Here is a 27881-nt window from a genome sequence, read left to right as displayed (position 1 = left end):
AATTACTGGTGTCGAACTGGATTAATGGTGGACCCCCGGTGTCCCACAATGCACCAAGCTCTTGTTGGCAAAGCAGCCTCCCGCTGATATAGTAAAAGAGAGGAATTTTTCCCTCAGACTGGGAGGTTAATTGTATTTTTTTCCCTCCTCTATTCTAACCTCAATGTGCAAGTCCTCTGCACTTCCCAGACCAGGGACCTCTGGCCTTCTCTCCCGTCGACGTCAGCCAAACCACCCCATTAATATCCCATTAATTCCAGGGATTAAATATGTACAGATGGTGCCGATGACTTAACACGTCCAGACAGGAAATCAAATGAATATTATTTTCCTCTTTACCCCCAACCCTCTATGCCCCACCCCCCTTATGTACCCCCCCTCCCCGTTTTACTAGCATGCCACCGAGTGCCAGTTGCATAGACTGGCTATGTTTATGAGACACAGCAGGGAGGATCAGCTTGGGGGATTTGCTACAGTCAGTGTAACCGATGTGCCCTGGGTGGCCTTTTTGCATCTTTTCATATATCCCGTGCAACATCACCCCGAATTCAAGGCCCTATAGCAGTGTGTACTGAAAAAAGAGAGGCTGGGGCAGGTGTTTTGGGGGTAAGGGGGTACGGTGTCTGCCCTCACCCTGACGAGCTCCTGGGGGAAGGGACCCCTGGAGTTCTCGGGGACGTTGATGGGGGGGATGACCCAGTCTCTCTTCATGCGTTTCAGGAAGCTGCCGCCATTAGCCTGCTGTTGCCGTGGAAATAGGATCTCCGGGATTTGCTGAGGTGTGGCTGGCCCATCCTGCAAGGACAAAATCAGTTATGCTGCAGCTAATAATAATAATAATAATAAACAACATGGGACCTTTAATACATTTTATGAGAAATTTTAACCAAACGGAATCTGGAACGCACCATACCTGAGATGGATTAAAAGCAAGAATTGAAAAGTTAAAAAAGCATTTTAAAAAGGGAGACACAGACTCTGAGCACTGCATCGAACCCTACGTGATGGAAGCATCGCCACGAACCGACGTAGCTCGACAAGGTGGCTGGGCGCAGTTTATCATACTTATCTCTGTTTGACAGGTGAGAGGTTACCGACGCTCGCCAGCCCCGGCACAGTGTACCGACTCCCTTCATTTCCCTCCACAAAACAAGCAGGCTCCAGACACTCTAGACTGCTTCCTCTGTTCTTTTCAAAGCATCACAAAGTGCTCGCTGAGGCTCCCTGTCAGCTTCCCTGACTGAAGTGCAACTCTCTGACTTACAAGAGAAAGAGAACGAAAGGGAATATATATTTCATGCCCCACGCTTATTATCTTCCTTCTCTCGTAATTCGTAGTGGCGTGTGGCAGTTATGATGGGTCTTCAAATCGGGGGGGGGGGGGCATTCAGTGCCTTTGTACTCGCTGCCCAATGAAGCAGCCATCTTGCGGCAGTTTGCAGAGCTTCTCCTGTCCAACTGAACCTATGAAGCCAAACACGTTCCGCAGCAGATACCTTCACCCACCTCTTACCTCAGGTGGCACACTTTTAAAACTGAAAGGCCCTGTGAGAAAAAAGGCTGACACAAATTTGCATTTCTTTTCTTTTTTCTTTCTTTTTTTGGTGGGGGTGGGAAGGGGTGGGACTATATCCCAACAAGATCACTCTGTACCATGGACCTGACAAGCCAAGTCAATTTGGGGGGGGGGGGGGGGGGATAGTGATAAATCAATAACTATATTTATAAATGAGTAAGGATTTGTGAAAGGGCATTTGAAGATTAAAACCACTTCAGAGTCTGAAAACAAAGAAAGAAATTAATTACCTCCTGCTTGACTCGAAACCTTCCCCCATTTTGAGTCTTTAAAATTTGTCAATGCGCAGACGCTAATCGTGTTTTTGACAGTAATCGCGTTTTCCGTTTCCTTCGTTTCGCGTGTTTCAATTTCGCCCCGGTGGGTGGAACAGATACCAGCAACGGGAACTGGGAGATATTTTATGACCCTATTAAAATGGTCAGGATTAATGCCATAATTATTTGGGAGCGGTGTCGGGGCTGATGGATGGAGAAGAACCGCTTGCATATTGGGAACAGGCATCCATCTTGGAAGGTGGCGGATGCTTGACAATCCTACTTGTGTTTAGTCAGCAGAGGTACACTGGCCCCATCCCTGTGACCCCCCAAAAATTAGTTTGGGGTAACCCTTTGGGTGCATATGCAGTCATTTTGTTTTCATCAGATTCATTTTTTACTTGTCCTTCTGGAAGGAAATATATATATATATATATATATATATATATATATATATATATATGAACCGAGTGAGAACATGCGAAGTGGCTGAGAAAGATTAATCCATCATAATTCCGTAAACAGTGACATATTCCAGTGCTAATACAGATATATTTGGCATGATAACATAAGCACAGGGAGGACCAATTCTCAGTGTAAGCAGGCATAAGCTTGGGCTCACTTACACTTGCCCTTAACTCTGACAATGACATTCAAGTGTTAAATATTACTTGGCAAGCTTCATGTATGAGTTGAAATGAGCATTTATTGTAAATAAAAGTTGCCAGGCAAAGTTAAAGGCAAATGCTTATCCAATCCAGGAGTTAAAAACACAATGGGCCTTTTGTAAATAGCACAGGCATTGTTTCTTGAATATCTGCACTAATTAAAAGGCGATGATGAATTTATACGAAATCTGAAATCCGAAGATGGGTCATTTGAAGGAACACGACTGGTATGTAGAAAGTGTACTCCCTCTTCCTAGCAGAACAAACACTGCAGGTCAGCGAACTTTAGGTTTAAATCTGTCACAGGAGTAAATGAGGAAACGTTTGACTTCGTTACGGAGACGCTACATATGTCAGCTATGCCTTCTAGTACCATATGTTTACACGGACCTCTTGAAAAACACAAAAATAGAAAGCTAATTCAACATGGAGAGAAGCGTGTGAGATTATTCACAGGCGGATCACAGTGCTGATTGGTGGGTAGGTGGTCTTCCGGCGGAAAAGGGTGGTTGGTTGGTTGGTGGTGGTGGTGGGGGGGAGGTTGCTCCCTAATGAATGGATCGTTATTCGCCATCGATTCGAGCTGTCCCGAAGACCCGCTACTTGCATTATGTCAATGCAAAATTGTGCTAATGTGATCAGGCTCCTTGTGATGATTTATGACACCACTGTAAAAAGACGTGTGAATGCTAAAAAAATAAAACCTTTCTGTAGCATGTACCACAAAACATCATGATGTTTGGCGAGCATTGCAAAAGCCTGCATTACAAGTACTTCTATATATACAGTAAGTTCTTGAGTTACACCTTGTATCTAGAATTGGATATATTTATGATAAAAGTCCTGCAGGCTTGTCTTTTATTAATGTGGGTACTGCCTTGCCTTGGCAAATGGCAGACTCTTCTTTAACAAATGAGCAGGGTGATAAATGGTATCATTAAAAGTCGCATACTCATTGAAGTCACTGTAGTAAATGAGAAAACAGAGATGGTGATTCTGCCACCAGCTCAAAAGCTTATGGTAGCAGATGCTTAAACTGCTCTGGGAAGTTATTCCCAACTGCATAACTTTTATGGTCGAGTGGATTGGCTGCTTGTTACAAATAACAGTCAAACTGAACTTCTTTTTTTTTTAAATACCACAGCTCAGGTGATCAGCCTTTCTCGGAAGGTTTCCAGAGCCTTGCAATCTCTCATTTGCCATTTGTCATGAAAGGAAACATGACAGTACACCATTTCCCCGCGATTGTTTCTGTGATCCTATTAATCTGTATTGATTTGCAAGCAACAGTAAGTTACATCAGGAGCCAATGAATATATTACGACCTGCTGATGATGTCGACCTCACAGAACGCAGCAGGCTGCTTATCACAGTTTGACAGGAGAAGTTGTTATGAAGGAAGGCTAATGGGAATATGAGGGAGGCAGCCACAAAATGCTGTCACAGTCAATCACTGGACAGTATTGACAGCTGCGGTGGAGGTGTGAGGCAGGGAAAGGCACTCCCCCCCCCCCCCCCCCCCCCCCCCCCCCCCCCCCCCCCACACCGAACACCAGCCAACACCACCCCAGGGACTTCCCCCTGCCTGGCGGCTGAAGCTAAACAAGGAACAAGACTAGGCTCAGTTAATTCATGTAACTTCCTGGGAAAGGGACTTACCGGGGAAACTAAGTTGGTGTTGGTGGTTGGACCAGCAGGCGGTCTTTGCTCTGCACTGCATAGGAAGTCCAAGTCAAAGTGCAGTGATGATGATACTGTGCTGTCGGAGCTGTCTGCTTTCAGGTGAGACTTTAAAACTGAGGTCCAAGCTAGCTGTGACACTTCATAAAACTCAAAATCTGGCCCCCAAAACCGTCTCCAAGTTAATAATTACCTCCCTCTTCATCTCTCATGTGGTGAGTGCCAAGTGGCTCTGGCACAAAATGCCTGGGGCTACAAAATACCAGTGGGTGAGATGAACTACCTCATGCTAATGCATGAGACATATGTGCGCACACCTTGAAACTAAGAAGTCAACAAGGCAAAAGGCACAAAATGGCTGCCCTGCACCACCCAGGCAGAGGTTGGTGGGTGAGATCAGCTGCCTCATGCTAATGCACAGGACACATTCACACACACCTCGAAACCAAAAGGTCAACCAGGCAAAAGGCACAAAATGGCTGCCCTGCATCACCCAGACAGAGGCTGGTGGGTGAGATGAGCTACTTCATGTTAATGCATGGGACACATGCTTACACTCCTCGAAACCAAAAGGTCAACTAAGCAAAAGGCACAAAATGGCTGCCCTGCATCACCCAGGCAGAGGCTGGTGGGTGAGATGAGCTACTTCATGTTAATGCATGGGACACATGCTCTCACTCCTAGAAACCAAGAGGCCAGCAAGTCAAAAGGGTAGTTTACTCCTGACTGCATACCGAGGGACACGGGCTAAATCACTGCCTGAGGCTAGCATCCAGTGAGATGGCTATAGCTGTATAAAACATGAGGAAATCCTGTGTGCATTGACCTACTTTGCATCCGTTCAAGCCCGCCACAAACCACAGTGCAGTACATGTTGCGGTTTCAGAAAATCGAATCAACACATTGTGTTCTAATTATCACACTGTTCCTGTGCACCCATCCGTGGAACACCTGCTGCAATTTAGGAAGTGTTGGGTGTGTACGTCACCACAAAATGGGAGAATGCAAAGGAGTCAAACTGCCTTTCCTGGAAAATCGTGGAGGGACAAACGAAGGCAGAAAGGTGACAAACCGTGAGCAGCGGTGGTCTTACCTGCTGACTTACGCCAGTCTTTGAGGATAGCTTCACCTCCGCCTGCCACTGCTCCTGAGAGTCAACATCTTGGGCCTTGACCATCAGATGCGTGCTCCCATTGGTTGATATTTGAAAAACCTTGATAGTGTAGACCGGGCCATCAGCTTCTATTCGGAAGTCGACGGGATCACTGATCTCGAACCGTAACCGTCTGTTTTGTCCACAGTCAAGGAATCTCACTGGTAGGAGGAAAGACAAAGACAAAAAATGGAACTGATTACAAACGAAACTAAGAGAAATTGCCAGACTAAGTTTAAGATTAAGAACATTCATTTCATGGACACCTCACAGAACTCGAGTCGGTAAGGTTTGAAGGGGGGTAACCAGTACTGCTCTTCTTTTTTTTTTTTTTTTTTTACAAATTACTGACTTGTTTGTCATAAGTTAAAAATAAGGTATTTTTGAATTTGCCATTTCTCTCAGTCGAAAATGTTGAAATTCAACCTACCGCTGAGTTTTAGACTGCTAAAAGCTCAAATCTGCCAGAGGAAGTATGTATGGCATTTCACCTCCTTTTTCCTTTTGTGAAATGCTTTTAGGATAGTGGTCTCCTCTGACCCTCCTTAGCTATCATCTTTATTTCTCTCTGGTTTTCCTTTGGTGTGTCATAGGTATAGCGTGTAATGGTTAGTGGTATTTACTTTTGTTTACAATACTAATTATCGGGCTGTTTGGTTCACTTTGCACTTATAGAATATAAATGGGTCTTCTGTGTCTTGGTTATATTGCTCTTTTGTATTCCTGAGAGTTACACTGATGTTCTGCACTTCTGTAAGTTGCCCTGGATAAGAGCGTATGCTAAGTGTTTGTAATATAATGTACGTAATGGTCTGTGTGCCAGCACTGTCTGTTTCACTTACATAGTCGCTCCAGCACAGTGCCCAGAGTAAATAATCCTTGCCTCATCAGACACATGGGCTAAATTATTTTTATTTCATTCATGGGGAAAAGAATTACAACAAGTCAGAGAAGGTCAGCATCAAATTCCTCACAAAAAAAAATATATATATATTTGATCAGTTCTTACTGTTCTCACCCCACCCCTCTCACAAGTAAAAAATGAAATGTGTGTCCTTGTGTTCTAGAGTTATTGCCACTCGATATATATTTCTTGAGCGCCTGGTGAAGATTTGACAAAGGAGGGGATGCCATGAGCTGGATACCCAATCCAAGACGCATCATTTATGTCAGCCGTGGACGCTTTTCACCGCTATCGATCCCGGCCTTGTTTGCAAAGTGACCTTGCGCACTGCTGATTCTCCCCGCTTCCCAGAATGCCAAATGACACTTAAGCACTTCCTGCGTATTTAGTATGCGCGGGGTGCGATGCCTGCAAGCTTGTCATGCAGGGTAGACTCGGAGCGCAGCGCCGGATCAAAGGTTTGACCCGGAGTGCTGCGTGCTGAGTAAGGATCTGCTGACTGACGGATGGAGCTCTCAGTCAGTGGGAAAACAAACACGTTTTATTACTATTTCTTCAATGTGCGGTCGTCGCCCGAGATGATTCCATCTGTTAAAGTAAAACACTATACAGAAGAACCGCCTCCCCCCCCCTTCTAAAAATGGAAACAATCTAAAAACTAGCCTGGAAGAAAGCACAGCAGGAGAAGTTCAATGCAGAGAGAAAAGAAGTTCTGAGGGCAGTTCCTAAACATACTGAAGGGGAAGGCGAACAGGAGGAAGAATATGTCAAATTTAGCTCCTGCCTGAATCTCACCTAGCTGAGCTCAGACATGTTTTTTAAAACGTTTCACTTCTCTCCCAATCTTTCTTCATTTATCTCCTTTCTTTTACTACTGTAGAAATTGAATGGTGCGGGGTGGTGTGGGGTGGGGTGGGGGGGGGGGGGCGCTGTATTCTCTGAGTTGTCAGAGAGATGGGGAGCCAGCCTCTCGCTCTCAAAGTGAACATAAATGCATTTCCAGTCTGCTTTATCATACAGCCGCAGAAAAAAAAACTTGAAAGCTCCCTTCGTAAAAAAAAAAAAAATAAATAAAAAAATGTGTCTCAGAGTTGGAGAAGGCGCAGTATAATAGATGGAGAAGGCTGTGTGCATGGCAGAAATGCTGAAAGCGCTGATGAAAGGTACAGTTTAAAAGCATTTGAGCGCATTACAATTGTGAACTCTTACAAACCCTCCTAAGTACAGGCCTTTGGTGTTTGTTTATTTATGTAAGCAACACATTTTCAGTGCTTTCATGATAATATGTATATATAAAAAAACAAGTTGCTTTTTCATGAATGTGAGAAGGCTTAAACTGTGCTCCTGTGAAAACACTCTCTGTTAAGATTGTCAGGCTCATTTTTCAAGAATATAACTAAAAAGCATTTCAAAATGAATAGCTCCGCCTCCCTGATCCCTGTGGACCACTCAGAGGATATCACTGCAGTGCACACTAACAAGCCTGCCCACCAACCGCTGGGCCCGTTTTTTTCTTTTCTTTTTTTTTTTTGATAGAATGGGTGTGAATGACTGCAATTTGAATAATTTAACATACAGAGTCACAAAACACACATCTGTCTGCCGCTTTTCCCTGCCACCGCGGACGGCGCGGAGAGAGGGAAATTATTTAACGTGGAGAAAGGGCCCTGCGTTTAATCCGCCCGTGCTATCGCTGGGAATGAGCTGAATTATTCATCGCCCCTCCGAGCGGGAGGAGATAAAGTGCCGCCGTAATTCAGTCAGTGTCTAATCCCATTTTCCACATGCCGATACCGCAGCTCGGAGAAGAGGAGTCTGTTTGAGGCTACAAGTCCCTCACGCCGTCGACGCACGTGATGAACGAAGCCGGACGACGTGTTTGATAGCAATTAGTACACGCCGCCCTGTCTGTCGGTTCTAATGAGTCTGCCAATGGCACTCTGAGCTGTACCCAAAACATCATTCAAAAACAAATGAATGAATAAAATAGGGGACAGTTCAAACCGACATTGCGAATACAGGTAGCCAACTTCACATCGGCAATAATCGTACACGCGATTCACAGTTCGACAAACGATTTGACCCCACACTCGTCCTTGAACTGTAATCATGAATCTACCAGGAAAAGACTATTTGAAATTGCATAAGAAGCTTCAAAATAGAAAACAAATCATAAAAACACTACAAAATGAGTTCATACAAAATATGTGACTCAATTTGCAGCCACACGTTGGATAAGTCTGATAACTGGAAACATGCCAACGTTTATAGGAAAACCCCATAGAGGGTACTACAGCACATTCTTCTCCACACCACCGTCCAACGCTTGTCGTACCGTTTTATTTATTTAAACGACCCCCCACCCCCACCCTCCCTGCCCCCTTTTGTTTGTGGTGATACGCTGAATAGGCTTGGCTCTTGGCTCTGCCGCATTCATAGCTGCAGCTCTTACGCAGACCCTGACTACCACGGCTTTTGCCTCAGCCATGGTTTACGAGCACATCCATAATGGTTGCTAAGCGCGTCCGGGCATTGCTCAGAGGTCGCTGCAGTGCGATCCTCCGCCCACCATTGTCTGCGCTGTCCGGATATTTCAGTAACGAGCGCTGGAGCCAGCTACTCGGAGAACAGCCACCTCCTGCCCTAAAAAAAGACTCTTTTTTTCTCTTACTTTCTCTCTTTTTTTTGGTTTAGTAGTTACATTGCTGGAGGGGGAAGACTGGAGCTTTTTTAAAAAAAAAAAGATTGAACTCTCCCATCTGTCTGAGATTTCTAGGGGAGAAGAAAAAAAAAACCTGACAGGAAGAATAAATGGAGTTGCATGACATGCGTGGGCTGGCTTCGGCCATGTTAAAAGTTGTTAGAATCTGGCGAAAAAGTCAATAAAAATTTGACAGCGCTAGCAAGCTCGAGATGGTTTGCCTTAGTGACATTGGCTTGCCGCTCGTCCCTTTAGAATCACCTGAAACTGCCCAGTTTCTGCAGTCCTTCCACCAACGGTGGACCCGAAGGCACCTAGCACACTCACAATGGCCACAGATATTCCCCCAAGGGCAGAGAGAGAGAGCTCCAACAGCCATGGACAGGTGCATTCGAAGTGAGAGAACACGCGTCTTATACCCCCTATATACACTACACCTTATTAATACAACAGAAGCTTTTTTCATTAATTAATTTTTTTGTTGTTGTTGTCGTCGTATCATCTAATTTTTCTGTCGATTGTCGTAGAGCCGTTTGGTTTCCCGAAAGCGCCGTGCGTTAGACGTGTCGTAATGGTCCGGGAGATAAAGGTCTTTTTGGTCTTTTGGTTCGGGGGGGGGGGGGGGGGGGTGGTAGAATAGCCAATGCAGCACTGTGAAAACAGGAACCACCGCCGTCAGCACAAATGGCGATTTAATGCCCGAACCAGAGCCAGAATTACCTCTGATTCAGTGGTCTCATTCAGGGCTTAAGCCCCACCCGCTCACAAACACAAAACTTCGCTAACCTCTGAAGTGCCCTTTGTCTGTGTTGGGGGAGGTCATGTGACGCGGCTGACTAAAATTGCATGGTGGGGGGGAAGGGGGAATGGGGTGTTGGTGATTTGTTTAATTTGTGGTCCAAACGGAACACGGCGAGCTGTTTAAATTTTAATACACATTTGTGCTGGTTTTCGGTCAATCAATTTTTGCTCAACTTTGATTTAGACGATGCAATTATAGTGTTTTGTTTCACTTTCTTCACAAACAGTTTGGTGAGATCATTTTTATGAAAGCTAAACCAGTCACTGTTGGTGACACTTGGATTTAATTGAGAGTCGAAATTTAAAAAAACTCAATACATTTTGAGTAAGAAAAAAAAACACACAACAAAAAATTAAATAGAAAAGCACTCCAGAGCAGAAAAGGCCATTTCTCTACCTCCCCACATAACGTGAAAAAGCTTGGAAAAAGTGTTGCTCCTTACATCTAGATGGGAAAGATCAATCTCTGTAATAAAAATGGATATGCCCTGCCTGTATCATTTTATCCAGACTTCAGCTGAGAAAAAGCCAAATGGACTATACAGGTGATCCATCAATGAAGTTCTCAGGTCCGTCGGATAGGCAGACCTTTCCAGGTTTGTGCCGAATACATTTCTGACGAGCGTGTGCTGAAAACCCACGCGCACCACTCAAACGGATAACCCGATGCAGCCGCTCGCGGCGCGATTAATCTCGACAAACACAAAACAACCGAGCTCAAGTCTCTGGAAATATCAACTTCCTTCGCTTTACTTCCCCTCCCGGCGGCGCGAAGGCACCGAGACAGGAGCCGATCTAACCGACGCTTTCTGAAATTGCTGTGGCTTCAAATTCCAGAACCCCCCAGAACATCGTCCCCCACAAAATACAAATATATTCACAGTGAAGGGGGTGGGGGGTGGGGGGTGGGTGGGGGGGGGGAGAAATGGAATTGTTCCCGGTCTGTGAGGCCGCCATCCGACGTTAGCTAATGGCGTGTCAAAGGCATGTCGCCCGCTGGTATCTGCGTGCAGAACTCCCCGGTGGTACAATGGCGCTTTGATGAATGTGCTCGACAATTACAGGACCCAGCCAAAGGGAATTCACAAGAAACGACCCCGCACGGAGAGACGTGTGCACTTTCCGCGCTGCAATACTTCGCTCTCAACACCATAACAATTTTTTTTTTTTAAAAAGCAGGAACACAGGTAAGATTGCAGTTACGATTGTTTGAGCTCAAATCCTCTGGTTTTAACTAGATTTTTTTTTTCTCCTTCGAGACTCTCGATTAGACCAGAGGCCTACCAGCAGCCTAGCAACCAAGCAACAGCTAAGACAGCAGACCCACCATTGACTAAGCTAAGACATTTGTTGGCAACTAATTAAGCATACGAGGGCTTCAAAAAACACATTCCAGAATTTATTGCGTCATGTGTTTGGAGACTATCATAAATGACAAAAAGAATATCATCTTTGGCACTTCACGCTGCAGGCAGCCAGACTTCAAGCCTTGCCCCGGCACCGAAAATATTGCGTTCATCTGCAATACGTTCTATAGCTGGCCAGTCCTGCATCAAGAAGAGAACCACTGAGTCAATGTCCTCCAGGGAAACCTGGCTCTTCTCTTGCTACGCGAGCACTGTACACACATTTAGGAATTATGCCCTCATGATTAATGAAGGAAACAAAGTGCAAATTACATAGCTTATGCATTTCTCTGCGGAGATCCCTTTGCTCTCCCTACTCAGCAATTTAACTAAAATTATGTATATATATATACACATACATACATAAAGCATTACAAAAAAAATCAATACGGATTTCTTCAGAGCCGTTGCTTTTGAAATGAATTCGCTGCAGTGGTGCTTCTGCCATTAGACAGCGGCCTCTCAGCGTAATGCAAGCCGTTTACCGCTGCGGCCGAGACTCCGAGACCGCGGCACTTCCGCGGACGGACGAGGCCCTTGAGGACGCAGGCTAATGCACACCACTTCAAAGGCGCCGGGCAGCATCACTGATTCAAGCTTCTGGACCTTTTCCGACTGAGGACCGCTCCACGAGAAGTCAAAGTCACGTCCCTAAGAAGGAAGACCGCGAGGTGCGGGCCAGTGGCGTGCATCCAAACGTTGTGCAGACACGCATAAACAAGCACACAAAAAAGTACACGCACGCTCACACGCGCACTCACACGAACACACCAACGCATCACCCAGACACGTATGAGAGCACGATGCAAACTAGTACTGAGATTGACAGAAGGCCCGTGCCCTCCTCCCCCCCCCACCGCCCCCCGAGGCGTCAAATCAGCGGACTACCAGAAAGACATCCTGCTCTCCCTGTACCAGTGAGCCAATATTCACTTTTAAATCATCGTCGTCGTCATCATCATTTCTCACTGGTGGACACATGCCCATTTTCTCTCCTAAGATGGACTGTGGCTGCTGAAGCCGGAGCGTTTCAGACGACACTAAGGAGGTAAGAAGGTTGGGTCCCCTCAGGCGTCTGAGTACACAGGCTTTGATTTCCATCTCCAAACTGCCAGGGACTTCCATTAAATCAACCTGCCACAGATCAATGCTGGGTTTTCTCCAGCTGAGCTAGCCTCCAGGAATTGGTCGTGCATCATCTTCTTATTGCTCCATTGCCCCCCTCCCCTCCCCTCCCCTCCCCCCTTTTTCTTTTGATGGTTGCGGCTTCTCTCCACAAGAAATCTCAAGAAAGGAATCCTCTTGTCTCTCTGTTGGCTACATCAACACCCAGTGAAACTGCACCCGCTCAAACCCGACACAGCACACCGCAACTGCTTTTTGGACACGTTTATAGATGACCGTGTAGGTCAGCTCCTGCTCAACCACTACAGAAACAAGCCTTGTAGGCAATATGAGAGAGCAAATGCGCAAAAAACTGAAGGTTCAACAGGGAAATGCCGTACATCGACCTGAGAGAAATGTCAGCTCTGTCTATGGGGAAACAAAGAACACCTTTTATGCCTTCTATTTCTTACACCGGCCTCCTTCTCAGGCAAAATGGCACTGTTACTTCAAACAGACCACAGATGGTTACTATTACTGAAAACAAAATTTCTGATTGAATTCGGGGCATGAATAAAACTTCCGAACACTGATTTATCCATTTTCACATTGGAAAGCACAACATTTCCGGAGCTTAGAATGATAAGCCTTCACCTAACATTTCTTGTCAAAAAATAACAAAAAGATGGAAGTGGTCTTTTCTGTGTCTACACGCCTGATTAAATTCCTGCAATTACATTTCTTTAAAGATGATTAAACTAACACAAAGGTCCTACGGCACAGTGCTATGAAATCTTCAAATTAATATTACCTGCAGATTTAAACCTCTGATTCTAAGCAGTCTTTCTGCTACCAAAGATCAGAAGGAAAGAAATGGCCGCCATTGTGCGATGTCCAGTAAAGCGAACGGAGTGTGGAGGATTACACTCTCACTGGATCGAGACCAGAGGGCTGCAGGAAGATAGCGCTAAGCTACCACAGTCTGCTGTTATCGACAGAAAGACCCGGGAGGATTTCATTTAGTGAGCAATTACGGCAGAGCTTGATACAGGGGCTAAACGAGTGTTAAACTCCCCAAATTCCCAAACACCGACAGTGCCATTCTCCCCCCCCCCCCCCCCCCCCCCCACAGCCCACCCACCCACCACTTTATCTCCTGGTCGGGAGCCTCGCTCCCCCAAATCTTACGTCTTAAGTGATGGGGATAAATCGGGCCGGGCAGCGCATGAGTGGAATCGCTTCGCAGGGAGGGCGAATCCTCCGGAGGCCTGGATCTTTCTAATCTCGCCCGCACCCAACCCATCTCTGCGGGTGTCAGGGCCGACCACATCAGATGGAAGAAATGCCCAGGAAAACAATCTCTAAAAGGGGCCATGCTGTCATTTTCACACTGCGGTTTTTTTTTTTTACTTATTTGTTTTTATTTATTTTCCAGCCTGGTGCAGGTACAGAACAGCCCATAGAATTCCTAACATTTAGGCCTGGATTCACTCCACATGTATGTAACTTATGCTTAGTGTTTGTTTTTTGCTCTTCAAAAACATAGTTTGGCTAGTTCCTGTTGGTTATCACTGGACATGGAATAGTAATAATAATAATAAGAAGAAGAACTTCTTCAGAAAAGGAAACTCTTAAGAAAAACACTTAATTACAATTAATTGTGTAAGTTAAAAAAGCTAAGGTAAAATGGTGATTGAATTTGCCCTTAGTCTCATACAGAGAGGGGATCATACAGATAACATAGTAGAGGACATTTCACATTAGTCCCGCAAAGGTCTGAATTCAATCAAAATTTGTCATTAACCTTCACTCACAATTGAACGCAAGTGTTAACTCTGCTCTTCTTCACAAACACAGACTGGCGAGAGGCCACGCCTCCAGGGCTTAAATCACCACAACAATAAAACAAAAACATCCCACTCGCTCCTACCTTCCGACCGTGGTCTTTCACCCTGTTTGATAAAGGTCATCTCCTTTTAATTGCACATTTCCTGTTTGGTTGTTTTAATGGCCAACATTTCTCATATCTGTCTAATCTACGGTGGCTCTCCGGAGAGCATATGAAAAAGCAATCTGTGCACTATTAAAAGCCGGAGAGTGCAAGGCCCCCGCACACTGCCCCGTAATTAATTCTTGAATAATACGCAGCTTTTCATGCTGAAACTCATCTTGCTTGGCTGCGCTATGCGAGCTGAAGCTACGCAGTGTCCAGCTCACAGTAAAAAGCCATATACTGTACGGTGGGGCATTCGCACCTCTAATGCATGCCCACCGGAACTACAACTGGTTTAGCGACTCAACCTCCAAGACCCTAGACACACGGTGTGGTGTGCCACTGAAATTCAAACATATACACCTGTATACAGGATCCAAACGGACATTTTGGTAGCAGAAGACTAGGCTAGCTCACTGACTCAGCCACTGTCTATGGGTGTTAGGGTGGGTCACAAACCACCTCATTGTATGCCATCATACATCAAACACATTTGTATTGAAATTAACGACCAGGCAGATTAAACACTGCAAACTCTGAACTCTGACTTGACCTGAAAAGAATATGATGTGATCCTTCCATAGTACGGTAGCAACTGATAGGCAACAAGGTCGAAGTCACACTTTTTTAGCCAACAGTGTGGAAGGCAGGGATAGGGTATGACACACCACTTCCTTTTCTTCCAAGTTTTATTTTATAGCCAATTAAAATTGCCAGTTGATTTGGAAGACGTGCAATGCGCAATTAATGGTGGACAATTCAAAAAATGAAAAACAAGGATAATGCATGTGCTTACAGCAGGGGCCGAGCCCTTATGAGAGCCAGAGAGACTAAAGAAACAGGCAATTTCCATCTTCTTACAAGTGCGGGCGTCTGCCTTCATTTACCACATCATGCACTGAGAAGAGAACACCCTCTTACAAATGGCGGCAATTAACCTTGCCAACATCAATCCGTCATTTCAAAACCAGATCCACAACCCTTCCGGTACGTTTCTCAACCCCTATCGGGCCCGGCGTGTTGCTACGCTGCACGGACGCAATTTCAAATGATTAGTAATGCGGGCTTTGATCTGAAAATGACAGCTCAGAGCTATTCATTCCCAGCTCCCGATAATTTTCTGTCAAATCTCTTTCCCCTTAAAAACGCGGGAGAGCAGGCGGGTCGTTTCCGCACGCGGGTTTCGCCGGGGTGGCACGCACAAAAGCCGGCAGCCGGGAGAATTAGTTCCAGCGCGGGGCCCCGGAGGACTGCCCGAATCACCTGGATGTGCCTCTCCTGAATGGAAAACCGCCTTGGAGCGCCGCGGTCCCCCAAGTCTCCATCACCGCCCCCAGGAGGACGGCCATTTTGTTTTCTAAGACCTTTCCGTAACAAAGCTGGAATGCTCGACAATGGCTCCCAGTTGGCCTAGCCCCGCACTGGCGTGTAAAGTCGCGCCCGCAGACCCGTGTGCTCCAGCTTCTTTTTCAGAGTCTTGTTTTTTTTCTTTTTTTTTTTTTTTTTGATAAACACGATCCATCAAATCCCTTCGGACGGGGCTGACTTACGAGCAAGGCTGCAAACGGCCGTTTAGGCACCTAATTAGGCCTTATCGTGCCTGTACAGGATATCCATCATCTCAGCAGCATTGTCAGACTGTGGGAGACATCGCACATTATTGTCATGCAGACAAAAATCCGAAGCAATCCAATGGGCCGGGGATACAAGTGTGTCTTATTGTGGTTTAGAAATCCCCGCCGCCCCCCAAAAAAAGAACGAAAATGCAAAAATCCACAATACCATTTATTTTCCTTCTTTGTGGCTATAGCAGGTTCTAGCTAAGAGGTTCTGTGATTGGTCATTTTAAGCAAACTTGCGAAGTTCAAAACACAAACGCTCACACAGAATTGCCGGCCTAATGCATACAGTCGTAATAATAATAATAAAAATAATAGTCATAAATGAACCATGAGCCGTGTGCAGGTTCAAGCACTTAAAAGTGTGGTTCTACCGAATGCCCTTAATTATGGTAATAACATCCTTAATTGATGGCTCCCCTGATCCTCTTTAGCTATCCTCTTTATTTCAGGATTTCCTTTTGGGATAGTAATGTTATAAGCATAACTGCGTAAAGATTAGGTTAGCTGTATTGGGGTAATTACTTTTTTTAAACAATACTAATTGTTAGTTTGTTCAGTTAACGGTACACTTATCGATTATAAATGGGCCTTCTGTTCTTTCTTGATATTAGCATAGTCTGTACCTTGGTGATATTACTTGTGCATTCCAGGGAATAACACTGATGTTCTCCACGTTTGTAAGCCACACTGGATAAGAGGTTCTGCTAAGTGTCTATAATGTGATATTCTGTTATAATGGTACAGAACTAATATTCCGTCAAATTCTGTTGTAAATGCTTAAACTGTAATTCCTCGGTAATAGAAGATCATTTCACTAGCTGTTGCAGCTTTTAAAAGGTGCATTTTACCACTGTATAAAGTGGGGGAAATGTGCTGAAAAACAAAATCTGAAACAAATATAATAATGTAATCACTTAATGGCCGTGCAGCATTTGAAAAGCACATTCAGGAATATTGTTACAGTGGTAATAACTGAAATGGTAGTCATCACAGAAATGCAGTATTAGCATAGTGGTTGAAAGAAGTAGAAAGATAAACCACAAGAAAGAAGAAGTTCAGACAGGCCCAATGCCTACACACACACGCACACACCAGGAAGTTTTGAGTGTAATGCCATTCCGTGGTTACTGTGCATGTCCAGTGCATACCTAGCGTGTCAGATGGAATAGTGGAGTGAATGGGAGGGGGCCCCTAAAATGGACAGGTGAAGGCAATCCCGATCCCCGGGGGCCAGCAGGCTATCTTCCCGATTTCCATTTAGATCAAGCGAACAGGCTGTGGAGCAACTGCGATTAAGCCCCAACAAGTGGCTCAATTAGGAAACACAGCTTTATCATGACCACCATGATTCACTGTCATTTGGAGAAGCAAAAAAAAAGACTTAATGAAAATCATAACAAATCATCTCTGCTCTGCCAGACATATCAGAATGCCAATATTGTTTGTCTGCAACCTCCACACAAGTCCGCACTGCAAATGTTATTGTGTTACTTCAATAACGGAGACGGCCAACTGAGTAATCGCTATTAACATTCTTTTTGTATTTAAATTGCCAATGCAGATTCAAGAAACCAGCCGAGATGATTTAACTGTGTGATCAACTGGTTCAATCGATCCCTTGAGTGCAGCATAACAGGGGAAACAGGCAGGCCTTGCCATTCTTCAAGGGCAAAAACTGAACGTAGATTTATTTATTTCAATATGTCCAGTCAAAATCTGGCAATGCAAAAGCTTGTGGGCCAGCAGTTGACATGCCTCTGGTCAGCTTTCACTTTTTAACCTCCTGACTGCATCTGTTTCAAAAACCAAACAAACCTTCCAGGAAACGCGTGACGTGGAAGAACAAAGCATCCATGATACGGCTCATAATTTGCTACCCGCAATTTTTCTTTAAAAAAAAAAAAACTAGATATGAATAGACTGAACTAGACTGAATATTTTAAAAATTCAAAGTGGGAGGAAAAAAAAACCCCCTGAAGTTTAAAACCGCGTGTTTACGTATTATCAGCAAAACACAGGATTCATTGAAACGTTTTAAATGGAGCAAAGGAATCTTTATTCAATTTAGCCTCACTGCTTCAGGAGAAGCTGTACAAACGCATAATATCACCAAATTACAATTTATTCTTCAGAGCGCTGAAGCCTGGTGGAAAAAAGCCTGGCTGAAATTAAGCAGACAGAACCTCTTTGGAGGGTAAATGAAGTGGAAGATAATGGAAAGTAAATCTGCCTTTTTTCCCCCTGACAGTAATGAGACATCTTCTGTTGTTTCTAGAGGATAAATTAGCAGTTTACAAAGGAATGAAATATGTATTTCTTTTAAACAAAGCCGTTTTTCAAACCAGCTGTAAAAGCCAAGGTTCCTCAGGGGACTACATCTGCATGATTAAAGCAAAATACATATGGTTTCACCGTATTATTATTTGTTAAATAGAAGAAACCGTCAGTCAAGCTTACAATTAATTCAAGGACCACAACAACATCACGCAACATCATGTGTTCCTGTTCAAAAAGCCGCACACTCAAACCCAAGGTTGCACTGCATTTAAGACACTTCACAAAACGTTGACACTTCTGCTACCTCCACTAATGCTACTACAACCACTACTGCTACAACCCCAACTGAAATAATGACGCCTCCTCCTGCAAACATTATGTCCCCCGGAAAAACTTCTGCACACCCCTTTCTCATCGACGGCCAGGCGTGCTGTCCGTCTTTCCTAAAGCTACAGACCACCTTTGATGTCACGCGCATGGTAATTCAGGGGACAAGCCTAGGCCCCATATCTTCCCATAAGGGTTGCTTGCACTGCACGACTGACTTTGCTTAAGAACTGAAGCCGTCGGACACTTTACAGCCAAGGATGTTTACACAAGCGAGTGACTAGATTTCTAAAAAGAAAAGAAAAAAAGAGTTCCAGGCTCAAAGAGCCACTGTGGCATGACTAAGCTTGCAGGACAAGAGGAGTCCTCACATCATCCCACGAGCTCTCGAATTTAGGGGCGCTCACTTCCACACAGGCGTCAACATTCCTCGGAAAAATGAAACAATGCGCTTTCTCGTGATCCTTTTTTTTGGGGGGGGGGGGGGGGGGAAACTTAACTTAAAACGCACCGCTGGAAATGATTTAGTCTGAGCCACATTACAAATACGTGATTAGAATGTACCTAACTGTACATTCTAATGCTGATGTCACAATCACTACTGGTAACTGAAGGCAGTGGAGTTCTAGAAGGTTTTTTTCTAGTAAAAAAAACCATGCTCTTCAAAGGGTTAAACGGTGAGATGGGGAGAGTTAGGCAGCGGAGCTGTGTGGGCTGAGGGACTGCTCTGCTCTCTTTCTCAGGCACAATGAAAAGCAGATCAGGGGAAGGGGGGAAGAAAACGACCCGAGCCACAGCTGTCCTCTAAACCGCGGTCGTGGCCGGGCAGCGAACCTTCTTTTTTTCGTCCGTAAATGCGCAGAGCGCAAACGAAAACGTCTTAAAAAAAAAAATCGGTCTGGCCCAAGACTCCTAGGAAAAGCGGCCAACCACGCGTGGGATGAGAATGAGAGGGCAGGGCGATGGGGGAGAATGGGGGGGGGTGGGTTAATGTTAGCGTGTGCGCTGGGGGTAGGCTGTCCATACATGCAGGCTTCATCAGTGCCTGGTGACCCCAAACGGCCGGATGGATTAACCCATCTATTAAAAACAGGCCACTATGCGCAAATGTCTTAAAATGTTAATCCCCTCCCCCCCTCACCCCACGATGAGGGATTAAAATCCAGGGGAAAAGAGGGTCAAATCTGGGAAACACTCTCCGTGCGTTCTAGCATGGTGGGCTCACAGCTTTGAGTTCGGTACAAATGTTATTACACCTCCAACTGCAATCCAACATCGCGCTGTCACTTTTGAGACACGGAAGAGTGAACAAACTGATTGATGTCTACAGCTGCAAAGATTCGTGCTACTTAGCAACATGTGTAGCCTCTTAATTCATGCTACTCCTACACGCAGTGTAATAACTGGTAAGGAAATGTATCTGTTCCCTCACATGAACATTTCCACATACATAAGGTGACATGCTCAACACAACAAAAATAAACAAGTAAAAAATCTTGGCAGCCGTTCAGCCATTTTTCGGCAAAATGTAAATGTTTTGTATTTATTTCAGACGGCTCGTTTTACAACTGTAATAAAATGTAACGCTTATGGCTGCATAAATCTTCCCCGCTCTGCTATTATTCTCCCAAATGTTAATGGCTCAGCATCGGAACAATATGCTTTAGAGAGGTGGGCTCTTCTGTTATCCGGCAGCCGGAGCAGTTTAATCTGTCTTTCAGCCGAGGGCTGAAGACGAATTGGGGACGAGGCGCTCCAGGAGAATGCGGGCCTGTGTTCGGGGGCGTCCAGGCCTCCCGGGCCTTTTGGAAAGGGGAACAAAGCCAGGGGACCCCGCGTTTGACCTGTCCGCGAGCGGAGATCCATCAGGCTGTCACCTGCATGTCACCAGGCTCCACCACAACCGATTCGGTGGGGGGGGGGGGGGGGGGGGGGGGGGGGGGGATTTCAAGCTCACACAGAGCTGAAGGGGGGAGGGGGGGTGGATAAGAACTGGTCATTCATAATCCCACCAAAGCCACCCTGCCGCCGTGATCCTGGCTCTCCACAGCCGCTAAAAACAACAAAAACAAATCAGCTGTTTTCCCTCGAAACGACGACTCGCTTATTTCACCAGACTGAATTCCTGACAATTACGGATGTGAGGTTGACCACAGGAAAACATCGCTCCTTCCCAGCATGTTACTCTCCCTGTTGGGCACCCTGGTATGAGTCACACAAAAATCAAGGCAGTGAAGTTCCCTTTTGCTTTACTACATGGAAATGGACGTTGCTAGGACGCCATGTAGCAGGGTGAAAAGGTCTCCAGCTTGGCAGCAGCACCTCTTCCAGCCCATTGACCCAGTAGACAGAACCACAACAGTAAAACGGCCAGTGTTAATTCCGCTCAAACAGTTTATTTGAGTCCACTCCGGCCACAGCGGTCTCATATAAACTCTGTAAGAGTTGCTTTAACACTGACATTTTTACCGCGCTGATACGTGGTTCTGCGGCGAACGTGGAGATCTGACTGGGGTGTCGAACTTCTCAGGTGTTGTCATGATCACAGGCGAGAGCAGTGCGTGAGCATCGCTGATCCAGATCGGATCAGTGGAACAAGCTGACAATTTAAGGTTGGGTTTTTATTATGTTCATCATATGTACTCTACACATACAATCATCTTCCTCTCTCTACTGATGGTATCTGATGACTGTGCAATGGTTGGAGGTAAGCATTACAGTCCAATTGTGGATAAAATGTATGGCTTGGTGGTTTGAGGTGCAGAAAAAAGCTTAGCCATTATGATGTGATTTTTTTGGGATCCTCCAGGCCAGGGAAGCTTACATTAAGGTCCAGGAGTGGCGGTTCAGTAATGGTCAGGCTAGGGTTAAGGTTAAGGTACTTGGGTATGACCGTTACCGTGACGTCAGCACAGCTGTAATAATCTCATGGAAGGGGACTTCAGCATCAACAGCTCCAGCCTCCAGAGCCTCCTCCACCCTGCAGCTAGACTGTCCCCCACCCCCCTCCACCCCCCCATTTCGCTCTGCATGCGCTGAGCGAAAATAGTTCTTATTTAGTCAGATTAAATAAGGTGGCGTCCCATTTTCCTCTATCCCCCTGCCACGCTGCTTTGGGATACCAGAATAGAAATACCGGTTCCGCAGATTTATGCCATTCCTTTATATACAAGCATAGAGCCGAGGGGAGAGGGAGAGAGAGAGAGAGAGAGAGAGAGAGAGAGGGAGAGAGAGAGAGAGAGAGAGAGAGAGAGAGAGAGAACGAGGGTGAGTGAGAGGCAGAGAGAGAGAGAGGCACAGAGAGAGAGGCACAGACAGAGAGAGGCGCAGAGAAAGACAAAGGGAGGAGAGCGAGAAGGGGGGGGGGGGGCATGCGAACGTTTGCTGACGTGTGGGTTTCTGGCCGCGGCGGTGGAGTGGACACTGTCGCGCAGAACCCGCTCAAGTTCTGATACGACACCGCCGCTCCCTGACCTCAGCACGCTGCAGCCTTTCCACAGCAGCCCCGCCCCTCTCCCCCCCCTCCCCTCTCCCCCCGCCCCTCTCCGCTCTCCCCCCTCCCCCCGCCCCCCTCCGCTCTCCCCGCAATTAATCTCAGCGTGGCCATTTTCATCCACGCAGCGCTCCGCTCCGTAATTACCCCCTTCATCCCTCTCTGTCTCGCGTTTTCGTCCGCGCTCCCGCGTTTCTCCCGATCTAACCTACGCTCGCAAATAAATTTACCACGGCGGAGGTGCATTTTCACTCTTTAAGCAACAAATTTCCCAAGTGTACCTTGAAAGAGCAATGATGTTCTATATGGGCATTAATAAGTACCTTTTACAAGCAAAAGAGGAACAAATGAATTATGCATTGCTGACTAGGGGGGTGCAGTTTTATGTATCTACAGGGTACCACCCCGGCGTTAAGCATTTGTACGTTTTTAGGCAGTTTTTCGTACCTTTTTTTCCTGAGAGTGAATCTAAACTTCACAGCTGGGGGTGAAGTGCTTTTAGCTGTTCTATGTCTCATCGTTAGAATCCACTTCCAAGCCCCATCAGAGATGCAGCTATAACTTCCCCGGTTTAACTCCAAATTTTCTTTTCTTATTCTAGCCAGCTCCGACTCTTTCTCTGAATCTGAATCTGAATCTGAATCGTCTTGCAAAGAGCCTGCTGGATTGCACTGTATGCCATCGTATAACCTAAACTGGGTTTCAGCTTTCAGTAAGAGTCTCTGGGTTTGTCGAGTCAGATTCGTTCAGCCTGAAACGTCAGCGATGTAAACCGGCAAGTCAAGGTAGGCAGCTCACTCTGGCGCAGTGACGTTTAGCAAAAACACCCGGCCTTGTAGCACAGTTATCTAATTCTCTCTCTCCCTCCCTCCATCCTCCCACCCCTCTCTCTCTCTCTCTCTCCTCTCTCAAATTCAAATGCTCTATTGGCATGACATATTTAAAAATACATATTGCCAAAGTGTAGCGATAACAAGAATCAACCATAGTAAGAACATGCTCTCTCTCTCTTTCTCTCTTGCTCCCTCTCTCTCTCTCTCTCAGTGTCTTTAATTGCTACCTCCTGCTCGCCCCCACCTGACTCGAAGCGCGTTTGACGGCAGCGTTCCCCAAACCGCACGCCCCCCGAAAGACAACGCGAGGGGGGTGGGGGGGAGGGGTGGGGGGGGGAGGGGGGGGGGGGAGGGGGGGGGGGGGAGGGGTGGGGGGGGGGGGGGGGGGGGTTAGGAGAGGCAAGGCGAGGATCGCTCCCGCGGCCACATCACTCAAAGCCGTGTACCGCCCGCTGTTATGACACCATATTTAATATTTAAGCGAGTAAGTAACATTTGAATAAGCGGTGAGTCACTGGAAACATACTCAGTCATTATTCAGCGGGCTCTTAAAAGACTGGGGACGTCCCCGGTCCACAGCGCGCATTGGGGGTGCCACGCAACGCGCTCGAAAATGATTGAGCCCAGGCTCATGATACGTGCCACTGCATTACCTAAATTGAATAACATACATCATTTTCATGCAGCAGGAAATGTAGAATTATCGAATAAATTATTGATTCCTGCGTTTAAACAAAAAAAAAGGAACAAATTCGCAAAGCACGTCAGCTGTTTTTCTTTCTGTCTTTTTTTTCTTTCTTTTTTTTCTCTTACAGTTGCCTTCCAGCGAACGTCAAAACGATCTTTTAGAATAGAGGCGTTAGCAGCTGCGGAAGACGGTGGTGAATACAAATTCGAGCATTCAAGCGTGCGCCATCCGCTCGGGGTCCCGGGGAAGCGACGCCATTCTTGAAACGCTTTTGTCGCAACGTTCGCTTTTCACCCGAGTGAAAGAGGCCAGACGCGTCACAAACGTAAAACGTCGGCCTAATTCTGCTTCAAACGGTGTGAATTTTAAAAAAATTATAATAATTCCACACCCTCTCATGTATAGCTGTGATCTGGTCAACAGCAGGAGAGAGGCAAGCATATACTGTCTATATATATATATCTATTACATTTACGCTGTAAATACTATAACACGTTTTGAAACAAGGGAAGACATCTTGTATGGAATGGTAAAAACAGACGTGTCTAATGCAAAGTAATCCATTCAGATGTACAATGAAATAAAATCAATGTTTGGGATTCACACACAATCACGCGAAACCAATGTGTGTCTAACCAAACCTTTTCTCTGGGGTTTATTTTCCTATCCGGACTGACAAAATATTAATTTCATGTTCCAGTCACCAGTGGATATACATGCTTTATAACATCGAAAATATCAATCGCCAAGGAAACCCTGTCTTAACAGCCCAACGTGGCCTTTAAGCAAACGTTTTCTTTGACGTCTTTCTTCGTAGCTTCTACATAGCATTTCAACAAGTTCCCATCGCCGAACAAGCAGTTACTGTTGGCCCTATGCGAGAGTACTCGACAGAGTGGACACAAAAAGGGAAACACAGAAAGCCATTATCCCCACCTGTCCACCCTCCCCCCACGCCCCCCCCCCCCCCGTGTGTCAAAAAAAGCCAGCACAGAAACCTCCACATATCCATCACCTCCAGGGGGGGAAGGGGAGGAAGAGGGGGGGGAGACTAACACTTGTTTTCTGTCTTTTACCTGAAACCAGAAAGCTCAGTGTTAACCTGCTCTTTCACGGTCTGCCTTGCTCCACAAGGCTATTGAATTTCTCCAGTGAAAGCCTATATGCGCCATGAATGTGGACAGAGGAACCCTGGGAGAGGGAGGTGTCCATGAACCATCCACTACCCTATATCGTGTTACACTTCAAATCCCATTCTGCTCTGGAGACAATAACAGTGAATTTTTTCTATTTTTTTTCTTTTTTGGCAGGGGTGGCAAGGGGGGGGGTTGGGGGGGTTGCCAGGATACAATCTCCGGTTACTGTTTTAACACATGGCAAACAACGCGTGAAAAATTGGGGGAGGAAGGGCTTAGCAATGACCACACATTGACCAGTTTTCTTACCCAGGAACATTACAGCTAGATCTGCTAAGCATGCACAAATGCACAATAACAGACCCACACAAGCAGACATGCAAGCATGCGCACCCACACTCAAATGCACGCACACGCACACAGCAAACATGCATAATAACATGCGTACACACACACAGATACGCATACGCATGCAATCACGAGAAACACACACACACACACACACCAATGAAATGCATGTATGACTCCTCTCATCTGAAAGCTCTTTTGCATATTGTGGGATTGGAGGCCAAATGTCAGGCGTATAAAGCAGTCCTTTCTGAGGGCCATTGCAGCAGCGGCAGTAGTGTGTGTGTGAGTCTGTGTGTGTGTGTGTGTGTGTGACAGTAGGTGTGAATGTGTGTGTGAGTGTGTCAGAGTACGTGTGACTGTGTGTGAGTGTGTGTGTGAGAAAGAGAGTATGTGTGTGTGTTTGTGAGAGAGAGAGAGAGAGAGAGAGAGAGAGAGAGAGTGTGTGTGTGTGTGTGCGTGTGTTTGTGGCAGAGAGAGAGAGTATGTGTGTGTGTGAGTATGTGTGTGTGTGTAGGTGTGTGTGAGTGTGTCAGAGTACATGTGTGACTGTGTGAGTGTGTGTGTGTGTGTGACTGTGTGAGTGTGTGTGTGTGTGCGCGTGTCCTTCAGCTGAACTAACAGAGCATGCTGTGTGACTCTCAGCACTTCTCAGCTCACTTCTTCATTTAGACATTCAGCGGGTGCTCTTGCCCCTGCTTTTCTCTGTTATCAAATAAGATCCATTTCCGCCGCTGGATCTACGCTTGCCTGTACAGCCGCGCTGCTCGGCTTAGGAATCGAACCCGCAGCCTCTCGAGCTGGCCTAGCCGTGGTGCTGCACAGCCAGCCCTACCCGGGTCTGTTTCAGACTAATGCGACGGAGCATTGAAGAGGACAGGGGAACTGCGGAAAAAGGCGCTGCGGACATGCGATACCGGGCAGGCTCGGCGGGCTTGGCGGGCGCGCGCGCGTGGGCGTAGCCGGGCCGAGCTGTCACGAGCCGCGGGGAACCTTTCAGCGCTTCCACACCACAATTAATATTGCCGAATTAGAGCGCGAGGCTACGTCACCGCCGCTAACATGTTGTACTGAAGCGCTGTGCCGCCTCACCGTGAGCGCTCATCCTGCTCAATGCTACGGGCGTGTTTACGCTTCCACTCTGATCCGACCCCATTCCCATTTCTCACTTCCACTCTGATCCGACCCCATTCCTGTTTCTCACACACACATCTGACGCAGATCTGATTTCACTGTTCGAAGTGCAAACACCAGATAAACTCGTGGTATCTGATTTTTTTGAGATCCGATGGCAGGCCTCCAGCATACGTATCGTTAAATTCTGATGCAATTTTCGATCGGCAGCATCTGACCTGAATTTCAAAACTGATCAGATTTTGGCAAATATGTGTATTCTCTAAAAAGTTCACTTTCTAGGGTCTGAAAAACGGCGATATTCAGCACCAATAGCAATCCACCACAACCCTATTCCCACATACTTCCTGACTGGAATTGGCTTTGTTGGGAACCATCACATGAAAGAAAATGGCACAAATATTTGAAGGTTTTTCCTTCTCATTCTAAAAACATATCCAACCACTGGGAAATGTCCTGGAAGGAATGCACGACACTGCGGAATCAGGTGTGTTACTGCTTGGTTGAGACAGGACCCCTGCTACAGACGAACATTTGGATTATCCCATTTCAACTAAAACCTGATCCAGGCATCAATACTTTCAGTGTAAATCTAGCCGAATTGTGTTTAATTGTGGAAACCACCTTCTCTTCTTGTAACACTGCATATACAGCCCTGTTCCTGTTTCACACACTAGCAATGCCTGGCAAATGATCACAAGTTGAAACACTGTTGGCACTATTGAACCTGTGTGAAAGCTTTTACTGTAGTGTGAGGGTGGCTCTGTTCCTCTTCAAACTTTCAAAATAGCATTTAAACGGTTAGCCTCCATGCCACGAATAGACTCTTCTAATCAATGTATGTTTTTCAGTGAAGTATTTAAAATGTCATCCTTTATTTCTTCATATTAAAAATGGCACATTTGATAACTTTTCATGCTGGAATTTCTGTACCAATCTCCATTCAATGTAATTGCATTCTGTAATTGCTCCTCTATATGCTGTTTTCCATTAGTATTGTCAGGTGCGACAATCTCACCAAGTATTCAAATGTGGTGACGCACGCACATGAAGTTATATGTCAAATGTGGAAGAGCAATAGGTCATTATAGCAGACTCGATGCATTTCAAACTACTTCAGGTAAAAGTAATTAAAAGAAGGTAAATGTTGGATGGGTTAATATTGCGCTATTCAAGATATCAGCTCACCTTCTCCTTTTATTAATTTTACAAAGTTTGGATAAAAAAATAGTACATACCTCTATATATCGTAGGCTACTTATAGTCTGACATTACTACCTAATGTAAGCTCCCTTATTTGTTGTGATTGATGTCCCTAACCGTAAAATTTATCAAACGTAACCACATCTGTTGAAACAGTCTTTAAAATTAGGTTTGATACGTAGCTCAATATCACTGTGATGGATGGCATTGCTGACCATCTCTAGGCAGTCTCCTGTCTCCAAAATACAGTACAGCTGGATCACCATCAAAGACAGTTAAACACTTGATGGGCTCCCAGTGCTAGTCCCCATGCAAACTATACCACTTTGTTTGATGGTGTAGCTTAATTTCGAATGGAACTCTGGGATTTGGAGTATAAAAATGAACTGTCGTAACCACCAGCCACATATGTCGCCAAATCCACACTTTCAAATGAAGCATTGACACTTTAACCAGTTTTAACATTTTGTTTTCAAATTCATTAATTAAATGTTGGATACCTGAGAAATTCGTGTGTATAGGAAAACAAACAAACCAAAAAAATAAATAAATTGCAGCACCTGCCTAAATCCACAGT

The 27881-nt window shown here is 45.7% G+C and overlaps 1 protein-coding gene across 1 annotated transcript in view; it reads right to left on the bottom strand.

Moving 5' to 3' along the window:
- LOC118233821 (cadherin-2-like) overlaps nt 1-27881 on the bottom strand; it is a 75325-nt gene that overhangs the window by 20435 nt on the left and 27009 nt on the right. The window contains exons 3-4 of the mRNA XM_035429809.1: nt 5275-5495; nt 634-795 (exon numbers count right to left, since the gene is read on the bottom strand). Of these exons, the coding sequence (XP_035285700.1) occupies nt 634-795; nt 5275-5495 (383 nt within the window). The remainder of the gene's footprint in view (nt 1-633; nt 796-5274; nt 5496-27881) is intronic.

The sequence above is a fragment of the Anguilla anguilla genome, chromosome 8, assembly GCF_013347855.1.
Source record: "Anguilla anguilla isolate fAngAng1 chromosome 8, fAngAng1.pri, whole genome shotgun sequence".
NCBI classification, from domain to species: Eukaryota; Metazoa; Chordata; class Actinopteri; order Anguilliformes; family Anguillidae; genus Anguilla; species Anguilla anguilla.
The sequence above is the reverse complement of the archived record's forward strand: the minus strand, read 5'-3'. Positions and strand labels throughout refer to the sequence as shown.